Source organism: Pygoscelis adeliae, unplaced genomic scaffold, assembly GCF_000699105.1.
Source record: "Pygoscelis adeliae isolate BGI_AS28 unplaced genomic scaffold, ASM69910v1 Scaffold113, whole genome shotgun sequence".
NCBI lineage: Eukaryota > Metazoa > Chordata > Aves > Sphenisciformes > Spheniscidae > Pygoscelis > Pygoscelis adeliae.
The window spans coordinates 7414487-7442062 of record NW_008825108.1 but is presented as its reverse complement, the minus strand read 5'-3'; the positions used below and the strand labels follow the sequence as shown (position 1 = coordinate 7442062).

General features: G+C 38.9%; 1 protein-coding gene across 1 annotated transcript; it reads right to left on the bottom strand.

Annotated features, from left to right (window-relative positions):
- Positions 1-870: 870 nt before the first annotated feature.
- On the bottom strand, positions 871-27295 carry MDM1 (Mdm1 nuclear protein homolog (mouse)). The gene is made up of 14 exons (XM_009327676.1): positions 27034-27295; positions 24283-24644; positions 23708-23842; positions 21459-21614; positions 19244-19377; positions 16967-17066; positions 12050-12088; positions 11508-11683; positions 9809-10087; positions 7920-8068; positions 7669-7799; positions 5671-5929; positions 4514-4582; positions 871-2264 (listed from the first exon to the last, which is right to left on the bottom strand). Exons 1-14 carry the CDS (start codon positions 27293-27295, stop codon positions 2158-2160), a joined length of 2358 nt encoding a protein of 785 aa, XP_009325951.1. The 3' UTR covers positions 871-2157.
- Between the last annotated feature and the right edge of the window lie 281 nt (positions 27296-27576).

Genomic DNA, 27576 nt, shown 5'->3' with positions numbered 1-27576 from the left:
TAAGCGAAATTGGGACATACGCTGTTGTAACATCTATGACTTGCAGGCCTCAAAATCAGGCCTGCACAAAAACTCTGACAGAGCTGTCAGATAGCCAGGAATCACAGGCAAACCTAGAAAAACAAAAATAAAAGATTTAAAAAGAGGATTACAGGTACCACAGAGGAGAAGTAATGGATGATTAGAGCTCTTGGCCATGAGAACCAGGAGAACGTGTTGAATATGAAGAACATAGACAGAAGACACCCAAATTAACCCACCCGCAATACATTGCAGCAACATTCCCTCCTAAACAAAAGTATTTCCATTTTTTAGCCATGAAGTTTTCCACTATAAAAATATCATTTTAGAGGAAAACTGGAAATTTTCATAGAGGCTGTTGCACGCAAATACAATTTCCCTTTCAGCAGAAACCTTCTGACCAATTATAACTTACATATTAAGCGCATGCCACAGAATAATCCCAGAAGTCCTCGAAATAAAATAAAATACCTTGATTTGTTTCAAAAAACTCCACTGGTAGGAAGCTACTGCAATGCACAATTTCTGGAAGAAGCGGACACTGTTTTCCAACATGATCAGTGCTGGATAGCATTCACTCTTTAAATCAACACCTCATTTGTTGGGGACTGGCCCTTTGGGCATTGCAGCCTTCCAGCCTGTGTAGCATCCATCTGCTCTAGGTCACGATTCCAAGTATCTGTAGCCAGTCACAATTCCAAGTATCAACATATCTAGCTTTAGTAACTTATTCTTTCTGAAGATCAGTTCCAAGGTCTTGCCTTTGAAAAGTCCACAGATGTTCCAGCTGAACAGGTGAAACAGAGAACTAAACAGAGAAGGCCCAACAAAATAGGCTCTACGAATTTATTTGGCCTAACTTGAATAGAAACAAACCAAACCACCTTTTTTATTTTCAGTAATAAGCATACATAATTGTGTACAAAATTGAAATGTAAGCAAATGTGTACAAAACTCAACAACTTTGTTCTTGTATAAAATTTCCAAATGAAGTAATATTAAAACTTCAAGCCACGCAAGAAGAACCAAACTGCCTGCTAGCCAGCTATTTCCTCTACTTCATGTTAACTTGTTTGCAACACTTGGAAAGATAAAACAAGCTGTCAGCATAAATCACAAACATTTTTCACTGTGACAACCGTAACAGTATGCCAGTCTCTCCAGCAACAGGCAACTAGGAGGAGAGGTAATTAAAATGTCAAAGACTAGAAAAAACATTCTTCTGAGTTTACTTTAAGAGATCAACTACTCCTAAATACCTGAGTTCGAAGTGGGACTGGGGAAGGCCACTGTTTAAGGTGGCTGAGGTTGCTTTTTCTAGAGAAGTTGAAATTAACACTAAACACGGGTCTTGCTCACAAAAAGACAAATGTTCACATCAGTACATCTGACGAACTGCAGTACTGTACACATTGAATTCTAATAGTCATCCTGGCCAAAAAACTGTGGACAATGAACAAATGCTAACGCTTAGTGTCCTTTTCTCAAACTCCTGTATGTTCCATGTTAGCTTCATTAAGAAATACGAAGAACTTTTTGGTAACAGGTTAAAAGCAGTAAGCAGAATCATAGAATCATTAAGGTTGGAAAAGACCTCTAAGATCATCGAGTCCAACCATCAAGTAGTAAAAGTAACTTGTTGTTACAGCACTGTGTTGCACTGACAATTCATACAGTAACATAAACAAATATACCACAGTTGCCTTTAAGATAGCTGGTTAAAATCAAGCAACTGAGGTGTTTGGTGAATGATGGTGTTGCCCCTGAACACTGTCCCAGGTCATACTGCGTGACTGCAGCAGAATACCTTGAAAAGTAACACACAGGTTGCATAAAAAAAATAATTATCTCAGTTTCAAGAGGTGCCACTGTAAAAAAAACCAAAAACCCACATGGCTGTTGCGACATAGTGAATTAAGACATAACTCTCAGATATAAAGGACGTACATTTTCAACACTGGTTTAAATATTGAAATTTTAAATTGGGATGGCAAGTCCTAAAAGTTGGGCTGTATTAGTGGTAAGTGAAAGGATGCTGCATGATATCTACAATCACAATTTTTTAAAATGTACACTACAAACTATAAAAAAATAAATCATTTTACAGAACAGTTTCTCTACAACAGGTGGGAGAGATTATGCCTTGCCCCAGAAATCCTTCCTCTTCTGAGCTCGTTCCAGTATCTGAGATGCAAGCGAGCTAGATGCTGCCGAGCGAGCAGAAATCTGAGACAACCTGTCATCTGTGGGGAAAGCAACAAGGCAAAAAGTAAATAGGAAGATTAAATATACATATTAAAACACAATTGACATTCATGGCAGACTTTGAAAGTGCAAATATTTTTATGCCCTTTTTCAAAATGGATGCTAAAATAGTACCACAATACACCTTAATTCTATTACTTGGTAACTGACATGCTGGAGAAGAATCTCACTAGAAAGCTACTAGGTAAGTTTAGGAGAGCTACGTGCCCAACTCTTGACAAACTCCAGAATGATATCCCTACTGTCACCTGGGAATTGCCCAATTCTCCAAGTCATCTTTACATTTACTCTCCTGTGTCAGAAGACCTCAGAAATCGTTCCTCTGCAACTGAAGTCTGTATAGACTAGACTCTGATAATGACATATTCATGAAAGCAACCCACCGCTTCAAGCAAAGCAGACAACCTTAGAATAACACGACTAAAATATCAGAACCTATGTTGCCGCAAGAGCCCTTCTGTGCCAAAACCAGCTAGTTTACCACAAGCTGTTAAAAGGAATGTGTCTTCTGAAGAGAACAGGAAGTTTAACACAAAGACAACAAGAAGCATGCTTTAAAAATGTGCTTTTGAAAGGTCTTCCTTTCAAATACGGGGTCCACTTCACACCCAGCAGAACTCTTAAAATTAAGCAGCCTGGATACTGCTTCTCTGATAAAGCACAACATTATACTTCTTTAACATCATTATTAAAATGTTGCTACAGCTCTGTCAAGATGCTCTCTATGAAAAATGACCTTAATTACACCCATTCTCCTGCAATGGATTAAAAAGAACTGTTTCACTACTTTCCAGCCCACCCTACCAACAAAAAAACAACAAAAAATTCCACAACTCAATCCTAACAGGACCTGTACTTTGTCGGTGTTTCAATTAACTTTTCAGCAGCGTTTCTGAATTCTTGAAATACAGTGATCCAGACAGCCCGTAACAGGCTCACACGCTATGCGTAACAACTATATCCCCGCATATGAGAAAACTGCTAACTGCACTTCTGCAAACAGGCATGTCATTGGAATAACTCCCAGGTTAGACTGTACATGAACAAATACGGGCATATGAAATATCTATGAGCTGGCACTTTGCACCTGTTTCTGAAAGCTCACACATCATCACTCAGCTCACAGGAAAAAAAAGAAAAAGAAACAGCAGCTACAGCATTTAATCTGTGTGTGGCAAGCTTGTGGGAAGCTGCAGAGTACTATAGGATTTTGCATGTTTTACGTAGGTACACAGATGCTTGGCTGAGCCATCTGCACAACCCACACATTTTCCAGCCAACTGCAATGAGTAAAATAGAGAATCGGCCTGAACCTTGGTTAAAACCAAGGAGCAAACAAGCCTAAGGGGTACAGAAAAAAGCATTTGGTTGCTCTAGGGTATATCTATAAATAAACTGCAATCAGATAAGAGCTTGCTCTGCCCATACTCTAATCTGAACCAAACACAGGTGATTGCGACTAGCACAACACCACACCAAGCTCAACCTCATATACCATGCTAAGAAACAATGTATAGCTGAGGCTACAGTGCCTTTGGTTGACTCATACTACTGAAAGAGTTTATTTGTGTCTGCCCACAAAAGGGCCAAGAAGATGCACTGGTGAGCTGTGCACTGGCTGCTCCCCTAGATTAACTTTACAGCAAACAGAAAAAAAGGCCAAAACAGCAATCAGAATAACAGGATGCCATAAGTACCCCTAATACACTGAGCAGAGGAACAGGTGTGAAAATTAAAGTCAGAGGAATCATTTTATGCTGCATATCTGGTCCTCAAGTCTCACACACAAAATCTTTATCTTAAGATTTTTGGTATCTTTTAAAAGTTGCATCCAAAGTTACTGCAGCTGCAGCCTGGGCTGTGAGCATTTTGCAGTTTGCTTCTGTTGCTATCAACACAAAGGCTTAAAAAATGTGTGAGGAGGAAACGATTTTAGGTATGGAACTGAGCAAGCTATAGTAACCACATGGAGCCACAATGGTCTATTTAATTTTCAGCCGTGTTTAATGGTTTATTTGTACTAGAATATACCTTCATAGTCACACTTCAGATTACTAGGATGAACATTTTCAAATTGTTTTGATGAAACAATGCAGTAGTTATTCATGCAAACACATAAACCAGTATTACTTACTACATTCAGAAACCTCCCACATTAGTGCAAAAGTTGAAATTAATCTAGGTAATAGACACATGATATGCAATAATACTTTGGGACAAGAAATACCTTCATCATTACAGTTTCTTTCCTGAAGGGGTAACTGGAAAGATCTCATTTTTGGATTGCCAACAATCCCTAAGACAAAAGGTCAAAGGCACAGTTTTGAATCATTTCAAAATAGACAAAGGATAATATTTCATTTTAGAACATTTTAAAATGTTACAACATTATTTTCAAAACATGTCTTATAAATAGCAAACATACCAAAAACCCACGAGACTCCTTTACTCTAAGCTGAGGTAAAATAAACTTACTCCACTGTATTCTTCTCAAGGCACCTATCTTTGGCAGATGCTACAAGTTACTTAGTGAACTGCACTCAAGGTGCAGAGCTAGAACACAGCACTCTAACCTCATTCCGAGGAAATTCTCTGGATTTCACCATCCCACTTAACCTGACAACTGCCTGCTCCATTCTAGAATGGAAATACTACTTTAGTTTAGCTAATCTTTATAATAAAAGGACCAGAATTGTGGGACCTTAAGCAGCTATAGAAAGTCTTTCTGGAATGGAGACTTAAGCACATAAACTTTATTTTGACTAAGGGGCAAAGGATTCTTTTATCAAATTTATGTCCCCAGTACCCCTAAACATTGTTAAAAATCTTTGAAATGCTCCAGCACAAATTCCTCCTCAGCCAAGAAATGGCTTTTCTCAATATCCAATAAATCTTTTATAGATAGCTTTTTTTGTGTCCATATCCTGCAGAAATATTTAAGGAGCTTCTCTCTCAGAAATCCACAACTCCTGCAAAATAATACCACACTATAGAGGTCCCCAGTTACACACTGCTGCTGGTAACTGCAGCTGGAAAAGTGTCACAGCATCCAGTTGTAGCCTAAAGTTTAAAAATTATAACTGTTCATGCTAAACCAAATTATTCTCATAATTAGTAAGTACTTATTGAAATTAATAAGCCAAAATTAGACACCAGACCACTAGAATACAATGATATTAGTGAAATCTGAAACTAAGGTGGAGAGTTGTGCACATTTCCTCAGCAAGGCTAAACATATAGTAGAAAAGCTTTTGTTTGCAAACAAGACGTTCTTTGTAGAGTCTGTAAGGCAGCAAGCTCAGCACTCTCTTGGCCTGAACACTGCACGGTAGCCATTTCCATCCTGCAGCACACTAACACAGCCAGTTAATACAAAAAACCCACCATTATGCTGGAATTCTGGATCCTTGAGCGTCCCTTGAATACGACAAGAGGGACTCCAGCAAGGCATAGAGCAGCTTTTGGCTGACTTCAGCGCAGGAGGTGTAGAGGAATGCTCTCGACGGGCTGAAGCAAGAGGAACTTGCTCATCAGAAACACTGTTAGGAGGCCACTGATCCTGCCTGAGTGGCAGAGGATCCAAAGTTCCTAGCCCAGCAGGTGGAGAGGTAAGGAGTGAAACAGCTTCCACTTCCACATCAGGCTAAAACACAACAGAAAGAACAAAAAACCACACAAAAACCCAACATCTCATATAGAATCATAGAATCAGAATAGTTTGGGTTGGAAGGGACCTCTAGTCGTCTAGTCCAACCCCCCTGCAATGAGCAGGGACATCTTCAACTACATCAGGCTGCTCAGAGCCCTGTCCAACCTGACCTTCAATGTTTCCTGGGATGGAGCGACCACCACCTCTCTGGGCAATCTGTTCCAGTGTTTCACCACCCTCAGCATAAAACATTTCTTCCTTCTATCTAGTCTAAATCTACCCCCCTTTACTTTAAAGCCATTCCCCCTTGTCCTGTTGCAACAGGCCCTGCTAAAAAGTTTGCCGCCATCTTTTTTATAAGCCCCCTTTAAGTACTGATAGACTGCAGTAAGGTCTCCCTGAAGCCTTCTCCTCTCTAGGCCCAACTCTCTCAGCCTTTCTTCATAGCAGAGGTGTTCCGTCCCCCTCATCATTTTCGTGGCCCTCCTCTGGACCCGCTCCAACAGGTCCATGTCTTTCTTATGCTGAGGGCTCCAGAGCTGGACGCAGTACTCCAGGTGGGGTCTCACCAGAGCAGAGCAGAGGGGCAGAATCACCTCCCTTGACCTGCTGGCCACACTTCTTTTGATGCAGCCCAGGATACGCTTGGCCTTCTGGGCTGAAAATACTTTTTTCTTATAGGTATGCTGTGATTTTTGAATCCTCATACAATCTGTCAAAGCAGAACCACTTCCCATAAGAACACTCAGCCGCAACTGTCTTCTGGCAACTGAGATCTGTGACCTCTGGCTACCAAGCAGCTTCAGTGACACACTGCCATGACTGTTCCGCGACACACTGCCATGACTGTATACAGCCTTCCAGTACAGATGCTTACATATGCAGCAAATGTTGGCTTTACACTGTTACACTTCTCATGAGGGTACTGGAAGAATAAGTATTTCAAGCTTGTGAGAGAGCTTAAAGAAAATCTATTCCTAATAACAAGCATTTAACATGGTCTGAAAGTAATCTAGTCAGGTCAAACCAAAAGCTTATTCTCTTCACAGCAAAAAACTGTTTTCTTAGATTTTAAGCCAACATAACCAACTTCTCATGCAATTGTGCCTGCTTCTATTACAGAACTTACTACAAAGGATGTATGGACTGAAATATTAGCTGTCTTTGTAGAACTCAGACTAAGCACAACTTGACAAAAAAACCACAATATTGAGAGGAAGACAGAAACATTTAGGAGTTGTTTAACTATTTTTCTTTTAGTAACTATGCAAGCTGCAAAGTAAAAGGAGCACAAAAGTAAAGGAAAGGGAGAATGAAACTACTATGGCACATTACCGTATCTTGTACATAGGCACCCAACCTCTCCTTGTTGAATTTCTTTCAAGTCAAGGAATCTGGAACTGTGCCCTATGTCAGTGGCAAGCTACAGTAACGTTAATGGGGAAATCAACAGCTCCTGATGGCAACTTTTTTTTTTTAAACAGATCCTGTGCATTTAGCACAAAAAGCCAAAATGGAGCTCATCCAATCTCACTCCAACAGCCTCAACTCCTTTGCTTGATACCCCCCAAAAAATTACTTATTCAGACATCAGCCTTTTTTAGTCACAGATGCTGAGAATTTTAGAATAGTAAATAGCAACTCAAGAAAAAGATCTATTGAATAAATTATTCAGAATTACTTAAAAAGCACATTCCTAAAATGAATAATGGTAAGTCTTTTTTCTGGCTCACCCGGAAGGACCTTCTTTTTGAAGGTTCTCTTGCACCTCGCTTAGCTGAAGAAGGGTCTGTTCCTAAACCTTGTGTTCGCTGCTGTGAAGATGAAGACTTGAATTTAGGAGGAGACACTAGAACTGCACCTCCTGTTGTAGTGGAGAAGATGAAAAATGCTTTATTACCTTAAATAACCTAATAAATTAATTCATACATGTCTTTTCTCTTTAGTTCTTGAAATACTGCTTTGCATTTAAAAGTCTTTTTACCAACAGTTGGGGTAGTGAGATCATGATGAGTCCTGTGAGCTCCACCAAGTGCTCTCAGCTTCGGAGTAGGAAGCCTGCCACCTGTCCTTGAGGATACAGAAGAAGAATCTGACACAGCTGCAGAAGAATTCAATACTAAGGTATTCTCACTGCAAAAAATGAGATATAATTAAAGGATTAGCTAAGGACTCAGAAGTCTTGCACTCAAGTTTTTTGTTTCTAATACATTCCTACAATGAAGCCTAAGGCAAGACATTTAGGGCCATAAAACACTAACAGCCTGTAGCTAAAACATCCGCTTGCAATGGGGAGTCCTGGATTCCAGCCCTTGAGCCTCAGTTGCTGTATTTATTTTTTTTTTTATGTAACTGGATAAAATACATAAACAGTCTCAAGCTGCAAATTCAGGCTCCCTCTGTCCCAATAAACCTTGAATGTATTGCTGCACAGTAGCAAAGACTCAGCAGGAGGGCTGGAAAGAGTACTCACCCAGAAAAACTTTGAAACTGCTTGCCACCTTAGAGGTGGGAATGTGGGTTTGACTCTTTTCAGTCAATGTGGTGGAACTGAAACCAAGTATTCCACATTTATGTAACTGTTCTAGCCCCCAGGTTATTAAATAAATCAGCACTACCACTTCTGTCTTCTTCCTCCAGATGCATTTCAAAAGGAGGTGGCGGCATACCCACACTGTGCAAGGAACCTGATCCTATTACTGCATGCTAGGCACGCTCTGAGGACATCTAGGCAAAGAATGCCTCATTTCGAGCTCTCAAGCAGGCTTAGATAACATGCAAGTGTTAAGCTGCTCTGCATGGCCAAGTCCAGAGCATATCTCAGCACACGCACAACCACATTGCAGGATGACAGAAAATCTTCAACGTCAATCAGAGACATATCTATGAACTAGATAATCTCCAGAATTAGACAGAAACTTAAGAAGGTTTTCAGGATGATGGTTTTGAAAGCCTGCATTTAATTTCTATTTGAGTCTAGCATCTCAATCTTTCTTTGCCTGGGTTTTGCATACAGGATATTATCACCAAAGACGACAACTGCAATTCCTTACCTTCGATTCATGCTGCAACACCAAAGATAAAACCCAATGAGGAATACAAAATGCTTAGATGGTATGGTAACAAGGGCCAAAGTTACTCAGATTTAAATAGCTATCAAACTAGAATATTGTTCTACTAAAAAAAGTATGCAAAACTTGCACAGTAAAAAGCTAGAGACTTTTCTAACTAGATATAATTTGGATCTTTCAACTGTCAAATACAGTACTATGCACAGTACTATGCACATACTGAATTGATCTCTCATTATTTCTAAATACCCCTCCACCTTTTTCCCACCTGTGCTCAGTAACATAATCACCGGTGATTACTGGATGAGAGGTTTTTTTCCCTCCCAAGTCCTTTATCTTTGCCCATGAATTTTTTTAAGAAAAACAGATGCTTAAGTACAAGATTAGCATGTAATCTACCCTTCCAGTTTTATCAGTCCTATGCTGTCAACTTGAAGCAGATTGTGAGCTTTAATTTTCACTACACTTGGCTGCTGTGTAATGAACAGTCTGTTCTAAGAGGCCCATACTGCAAATTTTATAGTTTTGGAAAAAAACATTAGAATTGTTCATGCTTCTACAAACTTCTGTTCTGCAAGTTAAAAATCCAGTATTCTTAATGATAGATCCATTTCCATCAACCAGCTCAATGTCTTGAACTTTCTTATTCCTTATCATATTGTTAAAAACAAAAGTAGTCTCACACCAACTTATACTCTCTTAAGTAAATCTGATTTAAAAACAAAAATTAGTTAACCTACAAATTTCTGAGATGTTAGAGGAAAAAATTATATATATACACCACAAAACTTTTCAGTTTTACCCTTCAATTTTCTTATCTTCATTGGCATCCTTATTGTTTTTTTCTAACCGCTGAGCCGCGACTACAGCCTGTTCATCTTGTTTTTCTTCCTCTTCTGTTGATTGCCGATTCTCCCTTTCTTCAGCACCTTCTTGTCCACCCCAAACTAAACGCCTTTTGACTGGAACAGTTAAAGCATCTGACATGTCTTTCTTCTCAGCGCTGTCCTGGTGTGGCTGTTCTCTGGAGTCAGGCTGTTGCAGCATTTTGGGGCTTGGTGCAGTCTCTTTTTCAGACACTCTAGGTAACAAAGAAAGCAGTGTTTCATACCATTGATTTGCATGATATACATGTGTCTATGTAGAACACATCCATCCAGCTCAGTCCTTTGCCAAAAGTACAACTCAGATATTAAAAAGTGGTACAGTCGACATAATGAATGGTTAAATTTCCACTAAAGTTTTAACTGATGTTTAAGCATAACCCATTTTTAAACTAGATTCTATGAAAACTCTTTCTGGATTACCATTTCCAAAAATGTAATGTAAAATTAGGGCTCTATTTCCAAGTTAAACAACAAGTTACATTATCAGAAGTGCTCAAAAAATAACTAGTTCCATGCATAGGGACTGTCTGATGCCACAATTTTGAAAGCCAAGCAGTTTAGAAGACTCCTTTTCAGGCACAACTTTTGAAAGTCTTAAACTCTCAAATGCTCACAGAAATCAGTGCAAATTAGCCTAGTGCACAGAAATGAGAGCAGTAAGAGGATCTGTATTTCACAGGCAAAAAAACAAACCAGTAAACCAAAACATTTACACCATACTTAGTATCACACATTATAGCGTAATACTCTTTTACGTGTCATCCCCCAACCCTTATTAGAAATACAGTCATGCAAATGGGTGGATCTCTCCCACACACACAAGTAGTGCACATACAGCAGTCTAAGTGGACTACAGAGGCATCCAAAGCACTGTTTTTAAATATCAGATCTCAGAGAAGACACAAATGGCTTTTTTTTTCTCCTTGCTTGAGCAATAGCTGTCTGTACATTTTACTAAAATACTAATTCTGAATTTTCGTAGCAAGGGATTTAGTATCTGCCAATTGTGACGGCCTTCAAAGACAGGAGAAAATGGATGTACACCATTCCAGTTCCTCAGTCTTCATCTCAGAACTAAACAGTGTCTAAGATTCAACCACAAGATTAATTAATCCTGACAAGAACATTGATAACATCTGAGTAGGCAAAACATATTTCATATCATTCCAGTGGAAAGAATAATATTACTTCAGTATGACTTACTGCGAAATTCCTCCAGACTTGATGAGACTAAGGTTGCCACACTAAATATGCATTTGCGGAGAATTATAAAAGAGTAACTTTCTCTTCTTTCAGAAGACTGGACTGTGCCTCATTTTCAATTTGAGCACATATCAACTGATGTATCTGTGAAAAGGTAAATGCCCTCATCTGTTCTAGAGAATTTACATATCACAGGATCGTAGAACAGCCCAGGCTGGAAGGGTCCTCGAAAGACCATCTGGTCTAACCTTCCATGGGGAAAGGGAGCCTAGATGAGATTATTGAGCACCCTGTCCAATCGCATCTTGAATACAGTCAAACATCCAAGATCTCACAGCTATGCTAAGCCTACATTCAGCATTTTGCTCTGTTTCAAAGCTGCAGAATAATAGGCAGGAATGACCACCTTACCCGGCAAGATCTAGTGCTCTGATGTTGTTGCTGATGCCTTCTTCTGAACTGGAATTTGAGGACACATCCCAAAGACTGTTATTATCGGACAGGATCTGATTGAGATGGTATCGGGAGAAGTGTGTTCCCTCTACTCGTTGCCTGTAAGCTTTTGCTCTTTCTCGAAGTTCTCTCACCTACACATCAAGGTTTCACAAGTTGCACGTCTGTTTAAAGTTCATTAATAGGCTATTATAAAGTACTTGCATTAGCTAATGGCAGCTACAGGAGAAAGGCAAATTACTCATAATACAGGGCCACCCACAGCACAAAAATTGCATGCCGCAGTAAATGCAACAAAAGGAAAGCAAAAATAACAAAAGTGTGTATTTAGTAAGCATGTTTGAGCCATGAAGCCAAAGCAAAATTGTCAATTATTCATTCAATGATCACAAAAAGTTATGCAGCAACTATGAATAAGTTTAGTGCTGGATTCTAGCTTTTCCATCAGCGCTCAGACACAGTGCTCCAAACACTGAAACAGGAACTTAGGTGCAACCAACCTCCATATACCACATGGAATTTAGGGTGTTTTGAGATGCCTAAGGAGAGGAATACAGAATTATTTTTAAATTTATTTTTCTCTCAACACTGTATTGTTACTATCACCCTTCTAACTTTATTTCAGTCTAAGTAAGAAATTAAACACTAAAAACCTGTCAACATAGCTCTATGCTGCCTCCCTGAGATTCAGTAAAAAGCTGTAAAACAAATACATCAGCACTGGTATTTCACCAGTTTTTGCCAAGCCTGAGGAAATTAATTTAGATTTCTAAGCATTAACACTAAAAAATACATTCACCACCAATTTGTTATTATTTCAAGTCAACAGATCGATGTGCATGTGTAATACTGAGTTTGTATGCTGGGAACACTGCAACCGTCTCTAGCTTAATCTTATCTCAGTGAGGAGCTGATGACTACATGAGAACTCTTGGTGCATGTAAGACATAATATCAAAATCATTCCTTCTAGGCTATCAGTAACTGTAAGAATGAGATACAAAACTGTTCAGATGTCAGGTTTAGTCTTAAAAAAAACAGAAGTGATAAGCCCTCTCTTTAGACATTATACTGCTGATTATACACTAGCATTTTTATGCTTAAAACTAGTTAAACACTCACACTGTCTTGTGTCTTTCACCCAAACACAATTAAAGTGCAGGAAGAAAAAGCAACAACAAATTGTTATTAAATTATGTTTAAATTATTAAAAATAACTCTGTGATATTGTTGTGTGAATTCTGGCTCACTAAAAAAATGGTTCACAGGAAATAAGTATTTTGTCAAAGAGCAGGAAAGTAATACTGACACTTCCTTTAGCATATTTTCATAGCTTTTCTTATTTATTCTTCTTTCATGATAGCCTTCGCATCATTCTTCCTGCGAGGAACAGAGTTGCTGGGCCAAATTCCGCTAAACTCACTAAAAGTAACTGAACGCAGCAGATGGAAATCCACTTAGCCCACACCAGCTAACATCCCACAATTTGACCCACTAAACTTCCAAAGAATAGCCTATTAAAAACACATGCTTGTCATTTTAAGAGGGGAGTTTAAAGTTTGAGGTGCAAATGATTTACTGGATTATTCACTTTAAGTAGAAGAATGAAAAATTAATTATGATTGCCACAACAGAAGGAATATAAATCCAGAGCAACAAGACACTGCAGGGGGAGGAAGAATACTATGTCTCCAGTGAATTGTGAAGAAGTACAAAGGACAACCGTCTCCTTCAGTGACTCAGCGGGCAGCATTATCTCAGCAGGACACAGGCCCCAGAGAGTCCTACTGTGATTATGAATTGCCCGCACTAATTTTTTGAAAGCATAATTCAAAGAGATTTTTTCATTTGACTGCTGAAAAGCACCCCTTAGTAATATATTGTAGAGTAGCAGTCTAGGAGTAATCACTACGGCTAAGGTCATACCAGGATTCTATTATGGTATTTGCCTGTTTGGGCACAGAACTTCAGAAAGTCTGCTTTGGACCCAAAGTTACCCATGTGCTGTCTCAACTAAGGGAGAAACCAGACTGGATCAGTCAGAGCTTATCATCTAATCACGCTAAATGAGAGATGTTCTGTAGGCACCTTTGGCAGGGGGGGATTCTCAACAACCCACCAGACGTAGAGGTTAGATACAGCTTTGAAGAACATTTCTCTTCATGTCACTGCATTAGTGTGGGAACAGGTATGGAATCATGTAGAAACCAAAAGGACTGTTGGGCAGCCTATGCTGGGAATGGCCAAAGTACCTTTGTTGCTTTACAATAAAACTGATGCACTTGACACTTTTTTCAAGTTACGCATTCTTTCATTAATCTGCTGTTAACATACTTCTCAAATGGCTAGATTCTTTCTTATGTCTCAACTGTGAATGAAATATTTTATTCAGTCCTATTTTAGCCATGCTGGATCCCATCTTGTAGTTCTTAGAACAAAAATATTGATGTATGCTACCAAAAAAAAAGCCTGGCCAAGAATCGGGTCTATCAGGATTTTTATTCTTGTATTAACAGAGGTTTCAAGAATTAAGCTTGGTTTTCTTCCAACCTGTCTTGAAGACCAGAAAATTCCAAGCTTTAACCTTGCCCTGTGCTTTCACTACACCCACAAAAAGCTTCTTATTAAGAATTACAACCCTCAATGATATATATGGAAATATTAACAAGAAAATAGCAAATTAAAAAAAACTCCATATAGAAAAAATCCCACACAGTAACACATTTACACAAGCTAAATATTATTCCTTGTCTACTAGCAAAACTAGTTTTGATATGCTGTACTGGTTTTGGCTGGGATAGAGTTAAATGTCTTTATAGTAGCTCCTATGGTGCTACGTTTTGGATTTGTGCTGAAAACAGAGTTGATAACAAAGGTATGGTTTAGTTATTGCTGAGCAGTGCTTACACAGGTTCAAGGCCTTTTCTGATTCTCACCCCACCCCACCGGCGAGTAGGCTGGGGGTGCACAAGAAGTTGGGAGGGGACACAGCCAGGACAGATGACCCCAACTGACCAAAGGGATTTTCCATACCATACGACGTCATGCTCAGCGTATAAAGCTGGGGGAAGAAGAAGGGGGGGTGGTAGGAGGGGGGGGGGGGGGGGGGGGCATTCAGAGTGATGGCGTTTGTCTTCCCAAGTAACGGTTATGCGTGATGGAGCCCTGCTTTCCTGGAGACGGCTGAACACCTTCCCTGTCTGCCGACAGGAAGTAGTGAATGAATTCCTTGTTTTGCTTTGCTTGCGCACATAGCTTTTGCTTTACCTATTAAACTGTCTTTATCTCAACCCACGAGTTTTCTCACTTTTACCCTTCCGATTCTCTCCCCCATGCTACCAAGGGGGAGTGAGCGAGCAGCTGTGTGGGGCTTAGCTGCCTACTGGGGTTAAACCACGACATATGCTCACAGGCATGTGATTTAAAGTATAACAGAGACAGGAGAAATTCAGGTAATTCCAATTATAAAAGTCTCTCTCTATAAACTCATAGTAGGATCTAATGTAGGCACGCATACATAAAAATGTGCATGTAATCTAAGCACATTTGTCATAAAATATTCATTATTACAGTCTTAAAATGAATTTGGCTCTTCCAGCTACCCAGCACAACTCCTTCATTTAGAAGGCCCTAAAAATCCTAGTAATTCTTTTTTGAATTCTTCATGCCTACTGCCGAGTGACTTCTTTCTAGTTTCCTGCAATTCCCTTGTCAGCAAGAAAATCTCCATGGAAAAGTCAGACATATCCAAAACACTTATCTACAGTGTGGGAATTTCTTGGTTTCTCATATACTCTCATTAAATGCTGCATATATTTACTTCCTACATCTCTGACACATGACCCATAAAGGATCCTGCCTGGTAAAGCAGAACATCCACCCTCCACTTGCAGTCTCCTCATTCTTTCCATTGACTGCACTGCAGCGACTCCTCCCAGCTGGCTGTGCTGCAAACACAATATACTGCAAGGCAATGTGTCCCTCTCCCTTTACCTGCCTACCAGTCAGTTGCTCTTGAAGCTGAGCAATGCTCCTGACTGTTTTGAATGTTACTGATGCACCATCCAATCTCCACATGAAAGTCTTACATGCCAGAAAAATGACATAATATTCTACAGAAATATTCTGTATACCACTTAGTCAGGCTGCATGCAATAGTTCAGAATATTCTACAGCCTTAGTTACAGTAAATCTAGTGCATATATCAATACATATAAAAAATAAAAATATTGCTTGGTTTTAGTCTTCTAACATCCTCTTGAGGCTGTTTTCACAGAATGGATTCTCTCATGCATGTATACACAAAATCTGATTATGAATCATCGCATACTACGATACAGTTTAAACCCTGAGACCTATTTCTCATTGAGTATTTTGTATATATTCAAGATATTATTTCTTTTTGCCTAAAAAGAAAATTACTTGCTAGATTAAGTCCAGTGAGAAAACACAGAACTGAATGCTACCGCACTACTCCTGCAATTCTCAGAAAATGTTATTTTCAGAATCTCAGAGCCCAACACCCTAGAGCCATCCGCTCCACTCCCACCTTCCACATCAGCTTGGTCCCAATTGATGAGGAAACACATTTCCAAGTATTTGCCACACACGTAGCAGTGCACAGTGTCTCACAAAGGCTCCCTCTATCAGCTGGGAAAAGACTAAGTCAATTCAGTGAAATCTGACAGTTGCAGAACTAGCTCTAGCAGTTCCTTAGCACACTGCTAACAGTTTTGATTTACTTGACTAATTCAGGAAATCATACTCAATAATCCTGCTAAGAAATCCTGTGGTCCTGAAGCTGTTCAGCATTTTCAGAGTTCTGTCAAATGAGTTCCTATACAGTATAATACTGGTCGCAGTTACTGAATAAACTAGAAAATACTTAGACTGGCTGAAACTTGCAAGAGAAATTCTCAATTTTATGTTGTGTGTAACTGAATTCAGCTGACTGCTTTGAATGGATTCAGCATGGCAAGCTAACAAACTGAGCCTGACTATGAAGCTGACCTAGGCTGATACATATGTTGGCCTTTTCCTTTTATTCCCTTGGAATCTCCTATCATCCACTTCTGCATTTTGAAAACTTCTGCTTGTTAAAACTGGGCTGAACATCAACGCTGAGATTATCTGCTCCAAAAGACTCTGTTCTGAATGATTCTGATTGTAAGGGAAACAAAACTCCTCGTTTGCTTTGGATGTCACATTAATATATTCTTTGAGTCACGCCATCTCTTATTTTTTCTTGCTATATATTACACTGACTTGTCAGAACCTAATCCTCACCTTTGGGAGCTTGAGTCATTAGCATTACAATCTCAAAACTGTATCTTACAAACCCACAATTCAAAGTTTTTTGCATCTAAAAATCAAAATACAAAGCATACTGAGGCTTCAGATTTTTTTAAGAATACTCACCTGGCTGGGAACTTTACTCCTAATACGAGACCAAGCTCCATCTTTGTAGAAATACTGGCCTGGAGACAAAAATTTTGACCTATATTCAGTGTTCATCTTCCTAAGAAATCAAGAATGAGGAGAGGAAAAAAAGACAGAAAGAGTAAAGCTTGATATCCAGAATACTCTTTAAGAGCACTTTAAAAAGTTATATCAACAATCGTAAGTATACTTGCACTTAAATGCCAGGGCTGAGATGTGAAAAATGCATGCTTTGAAACACAGCTCATCTATACCAACAGAGCTAGGAAAGCTGTGAAAAAGCTCATTCACAGTTGGTGGCTCTTCAAGTAGTTATTCCTGTTGGTTTTTCCTCACAACCCTTCCACCAGAAGCTTTTGCCCTGACAGCCAAATCAGAACAGCAGACTATAATACACACGTAAGCCTCAATTATTTCAACGCAAAGTGCAGCACCTTGGTTTAAGTCACTGATGAAGGTGCATTTAAGTAAAAATGCTTGGTTTGGCACTAATGTGTCTGAGACATTTCCTTCTGTGAACTCCACTCCAAAGGTGCTCTGCGTATAGGTGGGGTGAACTGTTGGGGCTAGAAACAGCTGACTACCAGAACAATGGTCAGTATAATTCATCTAACTATGTCCTACTGGCTTTGATCTTCAAAAGGCCTCCGTACTTGAAAAGATGGATTCATTTACCCCTTCTGCCACACACATACATACACAGAAAAATTAACATCATCTAACCTATAGCAGGCAATAAGCAGTACTTCAAGTCCTTAAGCACTGAACTGTGGATTTATCAGCTTAAATCTAAAGAGGTTTTTGTTCTTAATCTCGCTTCAGAACATTACTAACTTTAATATATTCAGCATTGGGTGAAAAAGTCCTCTTTTTCAGTCCTTCTTCAGAAATAGATCATAAAAGCCTGAAGTCAGAGAATAAAATGCACCTTGTAAAAAGAAAAATACCAAGGCAAAAAACCCTTATTATTCAAAATTTCTTTCCGTACGTCCCTTTCTTTGAAACTGACAGAATTCCTTCAGTTTTGGTTGCAACACTAATGGATTAGCTCAAAAAAAACATCACTGCTGTGCCTTGATCCCAGTCATTCTGCTGCAAAAGCAGGCCATGCAATGCAGCTTGCATACAAAGTGACAGTCCTGTCTGCATATTGAGAACTTGCACATTTTGACAGCTATTTGCCCAGTGACTGCTTTGGAAACTTTTGTCTTGTGCTACCACACTGAAGGCATAAGAGGCAGAAATTTGTCCTTAAATTAAAAAAGACATAGCAAATGATCAAGAACTTTACACACTGCTCACTGCAAAATTGACTACAATCTACGTCAAAGATCTACGAAACCCAAGGAGTTAAAGGTTTTAACTACACTATATCCACTCATTTTTTCATAAAGCAATTTTATTTCATAGAATTTTGGGTGATCGCGTTGTAATTATCTCCCAATATCCAACAGCATTCAGACCTAGGTAAGTCTCCTCCCCCATCTTTAATCTAATGCCTTAACATTGCCAGAAAGTCATGTGAATGAAAGCAATCGCTGGGACACACATTAAGCACAAAGACAGCAGAGATGGATTAATTTTATGCATTGTAAAACCTACATCCATTCTGGGCTTTTATTTCTCTTGGCATATCTCAGATGTGTAGAAAATGGAAACATGGGTTCAGTTCCTGCAATATAGGTATGTGGCAGAAGAAAAAGATACTTTGATAGCGCTCAGCAACATACAATTTCATTTTATTTCCACGCTTGTCAGATTACCCTAACTGGGACAGATTTCTTTACTTCCCTTTACCTCGTGTTTGCTTTTGTTACTCTGGGACAGAAGGTGGTACGGACTAGAAAAAGCAGACATCAAGTACAATCATCACAGTTTTAAGGCATGGAGCAAGCACAGGAGAGCAGTTTGAAAGGTGACTACAACTTCCAAAGCACTCGCTGAAAGTTTAGTAGCAGCACTGCACCAATTTAATTTCATTCATGTTAAGTTTATTAATAATATTATCATTTCCTCAGAAGGTTCAACTGAACGAATGTGGTTACAAAGCTTCCACTTCCACTGCCTGCGGAGAAGGGGATGGAAATTAACACCAGGTTTAGATGTACACACAAGAAGCTCAATCCCAGCGCTGCGAGGGGGCGTTTGCCCCTGCAACTGTAGCATGGCGTGGTTAAAGGTCCTTTGTCCATCATTCTAAATATTAGGCTGCTGGACACCTATTCACTAGGCTAGGTTTTCCTATTTTATACATACCCACGACTTGTATGTAAAGAGAGGGGCTTTGGACTGATATGTTGCTTATTTTTTTGTTTAGGATGTTTCTGTTCTGATCTCCCTTGTTTTGCTGCATCTTCTGCTGGCTTTTGAAACGGTTCTTCCCTCTTACTCTAAGGCAAAGATAATTTTAAAAATACCATTAGCTAACAATCTGAAAACCCTCATATTCCTTTTGACATCAAGCTTTTGCAAAAAGTTAATTTTATTTTAGTGTTAGCTGTTTCACATATTTAATACAAAAAAGAATATTACATTCCTTTGTTAATACAAAAATAAACTAGCAAAATGCCAAAGCTAAGATTCTGAGTGCAACATTCAGTTAGTTAGATGACCTATTTTGTATGCTTTACAAAACGAATTTAACATGAAACACAGAAATAAAATAATACAATACCTGTGCATTCTAAGCTGTCTGTGTAAGACTTAACGTGTATTTCTGGAGTTTGTAATAATTAAAAAAAATAAAAACTCTTAGCTTTATAGTCAAGCAATATAAACCAATTTATAAAAAAACAAAAGGCAAATTTTTCATTTGCTGCCATTCTGGTTTATAAAGGGTCAGATTGACTTGTTCAGTTTTCACATCAAAGGTATTTTTTTTCCTGCTTATTTTATCCTCTTGGAAATCCCATGCATGATTTCCGATTCTGCTAGAGACCTTCACAGATATTGTTCAAATTCAAGGAAAAAAAAAAAAAGGAAAGCAAAAAAAAAGCCCACCAAAATCCCCCAAAACTTTTTCAAGTTACTCATCAGAGAAGAGATATCGGTAAAAACAAAAAGTGTTTTAGACACTTTCACCAAAATTCCCTTCTCGTGCCTTCTCTTCTTTCACTTTATTAGTTCTCTTGGGAAAACATAACCTGACTTTCCAATATGAAAAACAAACAAATGCTTCCTGAAAGCCTCATACCTTTCAAGCTTTCTTCACATCTGCTAAAAGAGGCAAAAAGGGACATAAAATTCCTCATTCCCAGATGAGATTTAAAGCAGTGGGCAGGTCTGAGTTTTAAATGATAAAGCCTCCAAGCCAACAATCATCTTTAAGAACCTCAAAAGTACCAACAGCTTAAACTGAGCCACAGGCACTCCATGTTAAGTGTGCATTTTGCTCAGTAACGGTCCTAGCGAACATGGTGTCTGACAATGGCTCTTTCTGTTTTATCAAGGAACAGAGATGGGTACTGAAGAGGCTCATATTTGGTCCTTCTACCTGAAGGATGGTTAGCTAACCTGCAGGAATTTAGACAACACTACACTTGGCAGCTTGCTACAAAAATAGACATTCATATGTCCACCTTGCTAAACAGGTTAGCTGTCACGCAGTCTAAACTGCTCTCACCTATTTTTAGAAGGTCTCAGTCTGAAACAATTCCTTTTCATTACATGTATCCGGTAAAATGGCCATAGCCACGTTTCCTAAAAGTCCACTTAAGTTTGTCCAAGCCAACAGCAAGACAAGGAAGTGCAAGGCCTCAGAGAGCCAAATTACTTTCATAAAAGACATTTTAATGTTTTGAACTGAGTAAGAGAGCCTACGTAGGCTACACAATGTCCTGTTATGGCCCTGTGCTAAATACAATTACTTACCTTCCAACCTATCAAGGCAAAGGCAAATGAATTGTAACCCTTCCTCCATGTTTCTTCAAATTACAACTATTGGGTGAAAATCAGTTCCAACTGTGGCATCTTCCATACCTCAAAATATTGTTTTTATATTCACACTATGTCTGATTTATGAGTTTAAAAGTTCCAGACTTCCTATCCAGCCCTTCTGCATACCAAGAGACTATACTGGTACCAATGAGAGTATAAATCAGAGATTTAGATTTCAGAAACTATCCTACAGACAAAGTTTCAATTTAAAAAAAAAAAAAAAAAAAAAGAACCCACTTGAAAAATCATAAATTAAGGTGACAGGAAAAACACACTAAAAATGTCATTGTAAACTGAACAAATGCACTACAGAAACTACAGAACCCACTACAGAAACCCCTAAGAGCAAACAGAGCTGTACAGTGTTATTTTCACTCTTTTATAGCAAAACCACTACTAACTGAGCCCAGTGTCATTAGCAACAGCTCTAAAATGTAACTAAAAAATTTCAAAATAAACCCACCCCTGCATTATAGAAAAGAACAATCAAAATTATATAGCTATACTAATGCCTTTCTTTTAGGAAAATATTTACTTGTTCACAAACCAGAAATTCTTTCTCTTCTGCACCACCTCTCTCTTGTGGACCCTTAACAGGAGGAGACCCTTTCAAATTTCTCTCAAATGCAGTTTCAGAAGTAATTGCAGGAGATTTAAACGGAGGTATGGACTTACTTGTGTTGCAAATAACCTTTGGGGAAAGAAAACAAACGAAAAAAGAAGAGTGTGATTTGCTTACCTTAAGGCTAAATTTTCAAAATCCGTTAACCAATTTATGCAAATACACGCACATATGAGCGGAGAGACGGTCATGTGTACAAATACAGCATGTGCAGACTAATTAACTTCTAGGACAAACTGAAGAGAAACTTAATCTGACAAAAATACATTTAAAAGTGACAGAGTCAGGCACAGTTAAACCTGCAGTCACTGTTCTTAGTGAAGTTCACTAACAGAGGTTTTCTTTATTTGGGAAGACAGTTCACCTTCAGAGTTGTATGTCCCTACGACTCCTCAGTACACGTCCAGTCCATAAGAAACAGACAACTGTTCTGTGCTTTAGAACCAGATGCTTAGGGCTTGGTAATTTGAGCTATCCACTCTTTTCCAATCAATACTGTATTATAAACCAAGGTAGAGAATTTGCCTAATACGTGGTCAGGTATCATCTCCTCATGGGGTGCTGAATTAAAAGACCATGCCATGTGTCACAAGCATACATTTTCCCCAACTTTGCTATGAGAGTTTAGGTCTGACTTATAACATAACTTGGATAACTGATATTTTCACAGAATCTTTTCAAGGGAAAGGTATTGTCATTATTCAGCATTCAGGTATATTCTCCATCATATCAACAGCAATCAAAAGAAAATCAGTTTGTTAACAGGTCTGATTTTTATCATGAAACTCTAATCTTAAGTTTAGAACCTGCAAACATTTATACATATTTAGATTTTCTCTAAGTTCTATGTATCTAAGGATTTATAGTGCCTACAGACTTATTCTTACAGCTTCTTATTCTGTATAAGCTGTGCAAAAAAAAAGTTTCCCGTTGTAGATTCCACAGTCTTTCTTCTGAAACAGCACAATGTTCACAAGCATCAATAATGAAATTATCAAACTGATTTCTAATAGAATCAAATGGAATTCTCCATGAAATTTTCCATAAGGTGACATTCTGGGACCTGCCTCTTCCTCAAATGGCCCTTTGGCTTCTATACTATTGTCATGCATTTCAGTGAGTTTTCCTTGCATAAGGGACTGCTGGGAAACAGATATCTCAAAGTCAGTCCACCTGCTTGGCATTCCAAAAAGAAAAAGACAGGAACAGTTTTTATAGTGATTGATCCTAGTTACCAACATTTATGGCCTCTGAAAGCTGATACTGAACAAATCTGCTACCTGTGGGTAAAAACAGAGAGAGCACCATCTGTAATAATCCCATTAATGTATATGCTCCTAGTGAAGAAACAGAAGATAAAATAAAAGCGGAAGTGCCTATTTTATACTGCAAAATGACCAAAAGATGGACTCAGGCTCCTAAGTCCTGATCCCAGTAACAATGAATTGAAAACACAAAGCAGTCTCACAATCAGAGTTACTCTTTGTGGTTTGATTAGGAATAGCAGGATTTCCAACCCTACAAAGTCCAAAAACTCATGCTATATATCAAAATGCCACAAGAGTGTCTTAAAATCAAAAGATTCCACTTTTAAATATAAGCAGTTCTCATGAAAGAAAAAAACACTACAAAGATGCACTTTAGGGCCTAGAAGTATATGTGCACAGAGATGGAGACTGAGAATAAGAAACTGCAGTAACCCATAAAAGACCATGAGAATAAATAGTGAAACCGGAATAATTTCAGTGGCAAGACATGTTATTACAATACAGAACACCTGAACATTCATCTGTTGATTAGCTCTACATTAGATAACATAAAAATATTAAAAATGAAGGGTAACATTGAGTCGGATCTTAGAGCTCCTAAGGTAAATTAATGCAAACAGAAGAAAATAGTCCTGTTAGAAAGGACAGAATACAACCAGGGAGAATAAGGATAAGTAATTAGACCTGACTACAATAAAGAATCACAGGGAAACAAATCTAACTATACTGCACTTCTGTATGTATAGGAAGAACAAAAAAAATACCATGTAACAGCATTCAAATTTGGACCACCCCACCCCACCAAAGAGGAAGAAAAGAAAACTTGGAAAGTAAGCAACTTCGCTGATAAATGAATACTTTCTTTTATGTACTTTTTGGACTCTTTAAAGTTACCTGTTCAGCTGCAAGTATTGGTGACTTTTCATGAGGACTCTTCCAAACAAATTGGCTTTGATATTCAGAATTTCTGGGGAAAGTATTTAAACGTGAAATATTCATGCCTGCTTTCCTCTGAAGGACTCTGTGACGCTGACAACATAAAAAAGAAAAAATAATTAACACCGATTGTTCCCTTTCCTACAACGTTTTGCAAGTCAAGTATCTTTCAATGCACACTTTCAAACCAATGGTTTGGATTTTGGTTGTATGAATTAAATTAATGCAAAGTACATTTTCTCATTATAGCCAATAATCCCAAAAAGTCTATACGTCATTGGCTTAATCCTTGCTTAACTGAAATCAACAGGGACAGCATATGAAGGGCAAAATTCCTATTGACCTAAGCGGAACCAAAATCTGGTCTCAAAAGTACTGCTCCCCCAACAGAGAAGCTACAATACAGAAGAACATCAAAATACAGAACTAAGGAGAGAGTGAGACAACAGAGGCTAGTGTATTTCTATTACTGTAAATATCAGATTAGTAATTTTTACACTGGTCAATTACAAAAAAGATATATCTTCCCTTACCCCATTACCCATTTTTTCAAATTCCTTTTTTGGAGATGCAAATGCTTCATTTTGATTTGGCGGAGCTGCAGAGGGTGATCTCTTCATGTTGTTTTCTGCAAGGGCAAGAGATGTTTCACCTCTACAATCTACTGAATCTGACCAAACTTTTGGGGGGAGTCTGGGTCCTTCTGGTGTTTCAATTTTTTCCTGATTCACACCATTGTTGTTGTGGTCTATGTGCAACTCTGCAGTCTTAAGATCCTCAGTTTCAAGTGGGTCATTCAAATCACAATCTGCTGCCCATTCAAAGGACTTTGAAATCTGTGGATTATGGTAAGGTACCCTTCTCTTGGAAATGAAGTTTGGTTCTCTTGTGATTCCTGAAAAAGACATATTAGGTTTAACAAAAACATTCTACTGAAGACATAATATCACTCTACTACAAGAACAAACTGAAAGTTTATCTTACAACTGATTATTAGAAAAAAACTATTTTAGTATCTTTGAGCAGTGACACCCTATGAATTATGGGCATGGCTGTGAAATTCTGTCTTCTCTCCTATCTGCGAATGCCTTTCCTTTCCACTAAAGAGAGGTGGGAACATGGTGCTCCAGGACCATGTGGTATATAACCCTATAAAGCAAATATGACCACAGGACAATCTTTTGCAAGTTGATTCTGGGCATTGAACAACAACAGCAGAATTAACACAGCCAGTGTAAAGCATGTGGTTAACACAGATACAGAACAACCAACCTGCAGTGATAAAAAAATGCCACAAACACTTCTCATTGCACATGCACAATATACCTTGCTGAACAGGTTCTCACCTACTGTGACAACAGTGACAGATCCCTATCCATCTAATACAACTGTGATTTAAAACCTTCTCAGATAGCTGGCGACATTTTACAGTACGAACACAAAAACATTTCCAAAATTGTAAAAAACGCTATGTAACAAAACCAGGTATCAAATTATTTTAAAGAATAACTGGCCATTACATGTGCAAATGAAAATAAAATTACCCTATCATTTTAAGACGAGGACTGAATGACTGAACACATTTAAAGCAGAAAATCACAATCCAACCTCAAAGTCCTCAACTGTGATGGACAAATAAGTGAAGGCCCCTAACTGGCTGAAAGAAACACTTTCTAGGAGAGAGAGAGAAACTCCTATCTCATGAAAAAGCAATGTCGAGAGAGAGAACAACCTACAGTGAAAGGTACACAGAATGTGTGGATGTCCCAATAAACATACAGGCAGTAGGAAATAATTCCAGTGGAAAAGCACTGGAAAAGAAGCAGGAAGGAACTCAGAGCACCTGCAGCTGTTAACTTTTTGTGGTGATGTTCCAAGTCAATCTTAAAATTGCCAACTATGTGTTTCAACAGAAGAACCAGAAGTTTAAGTTAATTATCAAAACCAACCTGCAAATCCTATGAGGTGTCAAGAGTGACATTTGAAGACGCACATGGTTAAACGGCCAGAAAAGATGTGGGAGTGAAAATAAATGCAAAGGTGGAGGAAAACTACACCAAGCACACAAAAAACCACCACTACAACGTGAGGAGGAGGAAAAACTGCTGTATTGCTAACTCATGACTTTATTGCAAGTCTTGTAAAATTTGCAGTTTAATTCAACTGGAAAAGAAGCATAGCTTACAATTCTAAAAATAAGTTAATGTGTTTGGATGTTTGGGTGTTTCAGAATTCGTGGAAGTTATTCTCTTCAATACAGGGGCCCATACACAGAGCCATGTGCTAGGGAAAGCAAGGTTAAAGAAATACATACTTTTGCAGTAACAGAAGCAAGCAGTAATATATATCAAGCATAATCTTTGGCAAGATTAAATTATTTATTAAAATGTCTGGTATCTCAACTGAAAACAAACCATACTCCCAGCAGTTGCTTCTTAATTACTAGGCCATAATTTAGAACACTAAATATACTGTAGAAATGCATATATGGGACTGTAATTACACAGACTGCATAGTGTGGTTGCACTGAATTGCACATTTTTGTTAATCTGTCTTGTGCCACTACAGTAACTCCTATTTTTTACTGCTGCTTTTCAAAGCACTGCACTTGTCATCACTCTGCAGCTTATTCCTTTTCCTCAGCTCTCTATGGACCTTTCAGTCCAGATGCTATTTCCTTTGTCTTCTACTTTCCAATCCCACATTTTCCTGCCATGATAATGTCTACAACCCCTAACTCCTAGACTACAGCATCCCCAGCTTTTCCATTTGATGCCCATCTTTTCTTTTTTTTTCCCCTAGTTAGCTGCCCCTGTAGGTCTTCATAAAAGTTTTACTTTGTATCAAACTTTGCCCTAGTCTCCTCTTAAATACAGAATTCCACTTACTGTTTCCATGCGCCACAGGTAACCCAATGCCTCCTTCTACACACCCCATATGGGTTAATAGTGCATCTGTGCTTCACGTTTGGGACTCAGCTTACGCTGCATGTCAGAAACCACGTATTTTTCGTGTTTTATATAAATAGCACCGACATTAAAAGAAAGTTTCGGTGTAGCCAGAAAGAATATGTCATTCAAAAACATATTCTAAATGATGACCAGGAATATACTTTTAACTGTATAAAGCGCACAAACTGCAAACGCTACCAGTTCACTGTGGTCATGCACTCAATCACAGCAAACCTCTCTAGACCTCCTGCAGCCCAGGCTCATCCTTGCCAGAGTCGGCTTAGACAGCGCCGGGGTTTGCGACCGAGGGGGCAAGCTTCCAGGGCTGCTTACCGAACTGATCTGACCGAAGTCCTGCCCACAAGGATTTCTGCTGTCGGGATGGGCTACAAAACTCTGGGGTTTTCCACTTGAAGTTTCTCTTATATTCGCTCAGTCCCTGCAGCAAACAGAGGTGTCTGTCAAGTGACCGGTGCATATCCTGCTCCGCTGCTTCTGTCGGCAAGCGATCTCCACGGGGACGAACACCAACAAGGCCGCTGCAGGATTCAGCCAAGCTGGCAGGTTGCTCTGCATCTTCCAAACCCACCCCCATCGCAGAGCGAAAACTACTTGACTGCTCTCCGAATAGCAGGAAACAGCATCGAATACTTCCATGCACCAAAAAGTATGCGAAAACTTATTTGTATCTTTAAGTTAATAAAATTTCAGGAGCAAATACAGCCTGAACCCTCTGCCACCCACACGACTGAACTCTTTCTGCCTTTATTAGCCAGCGCTCCTCAGCGCAAGGGTCTCCCCTTTCCCGCTTCGCCGGTGGCACCCCGGAAACGGCCGTACCCCCTCCTTCTGCCGACCGCAGGGGCCGGCCGGCCC

Coding starts and splice junctions, on each gene's coding strand:
- MDM1 (XM_009327676.1), bottom strand. CDS start 27,295: ATGGGGGTGGGTTTGGAAGATGCAGAGCAACCTGCCAGCTTGGCTGAA. Junction 23,843..24,282: donor TTGAAAAAATGGGTAATGGG/GTAAGGGAAGAT, acceptor TTATGTTGTCAG/CGTCACAGAGTCCTTCAGAG. Junction 12,089..16,966: donor GGAGTAAAGTTCCCAGCCAG/GTGAGTATTCTT, acceptor TCCTCTCCTTAG/GCATCTCAAAACACCCTAAA.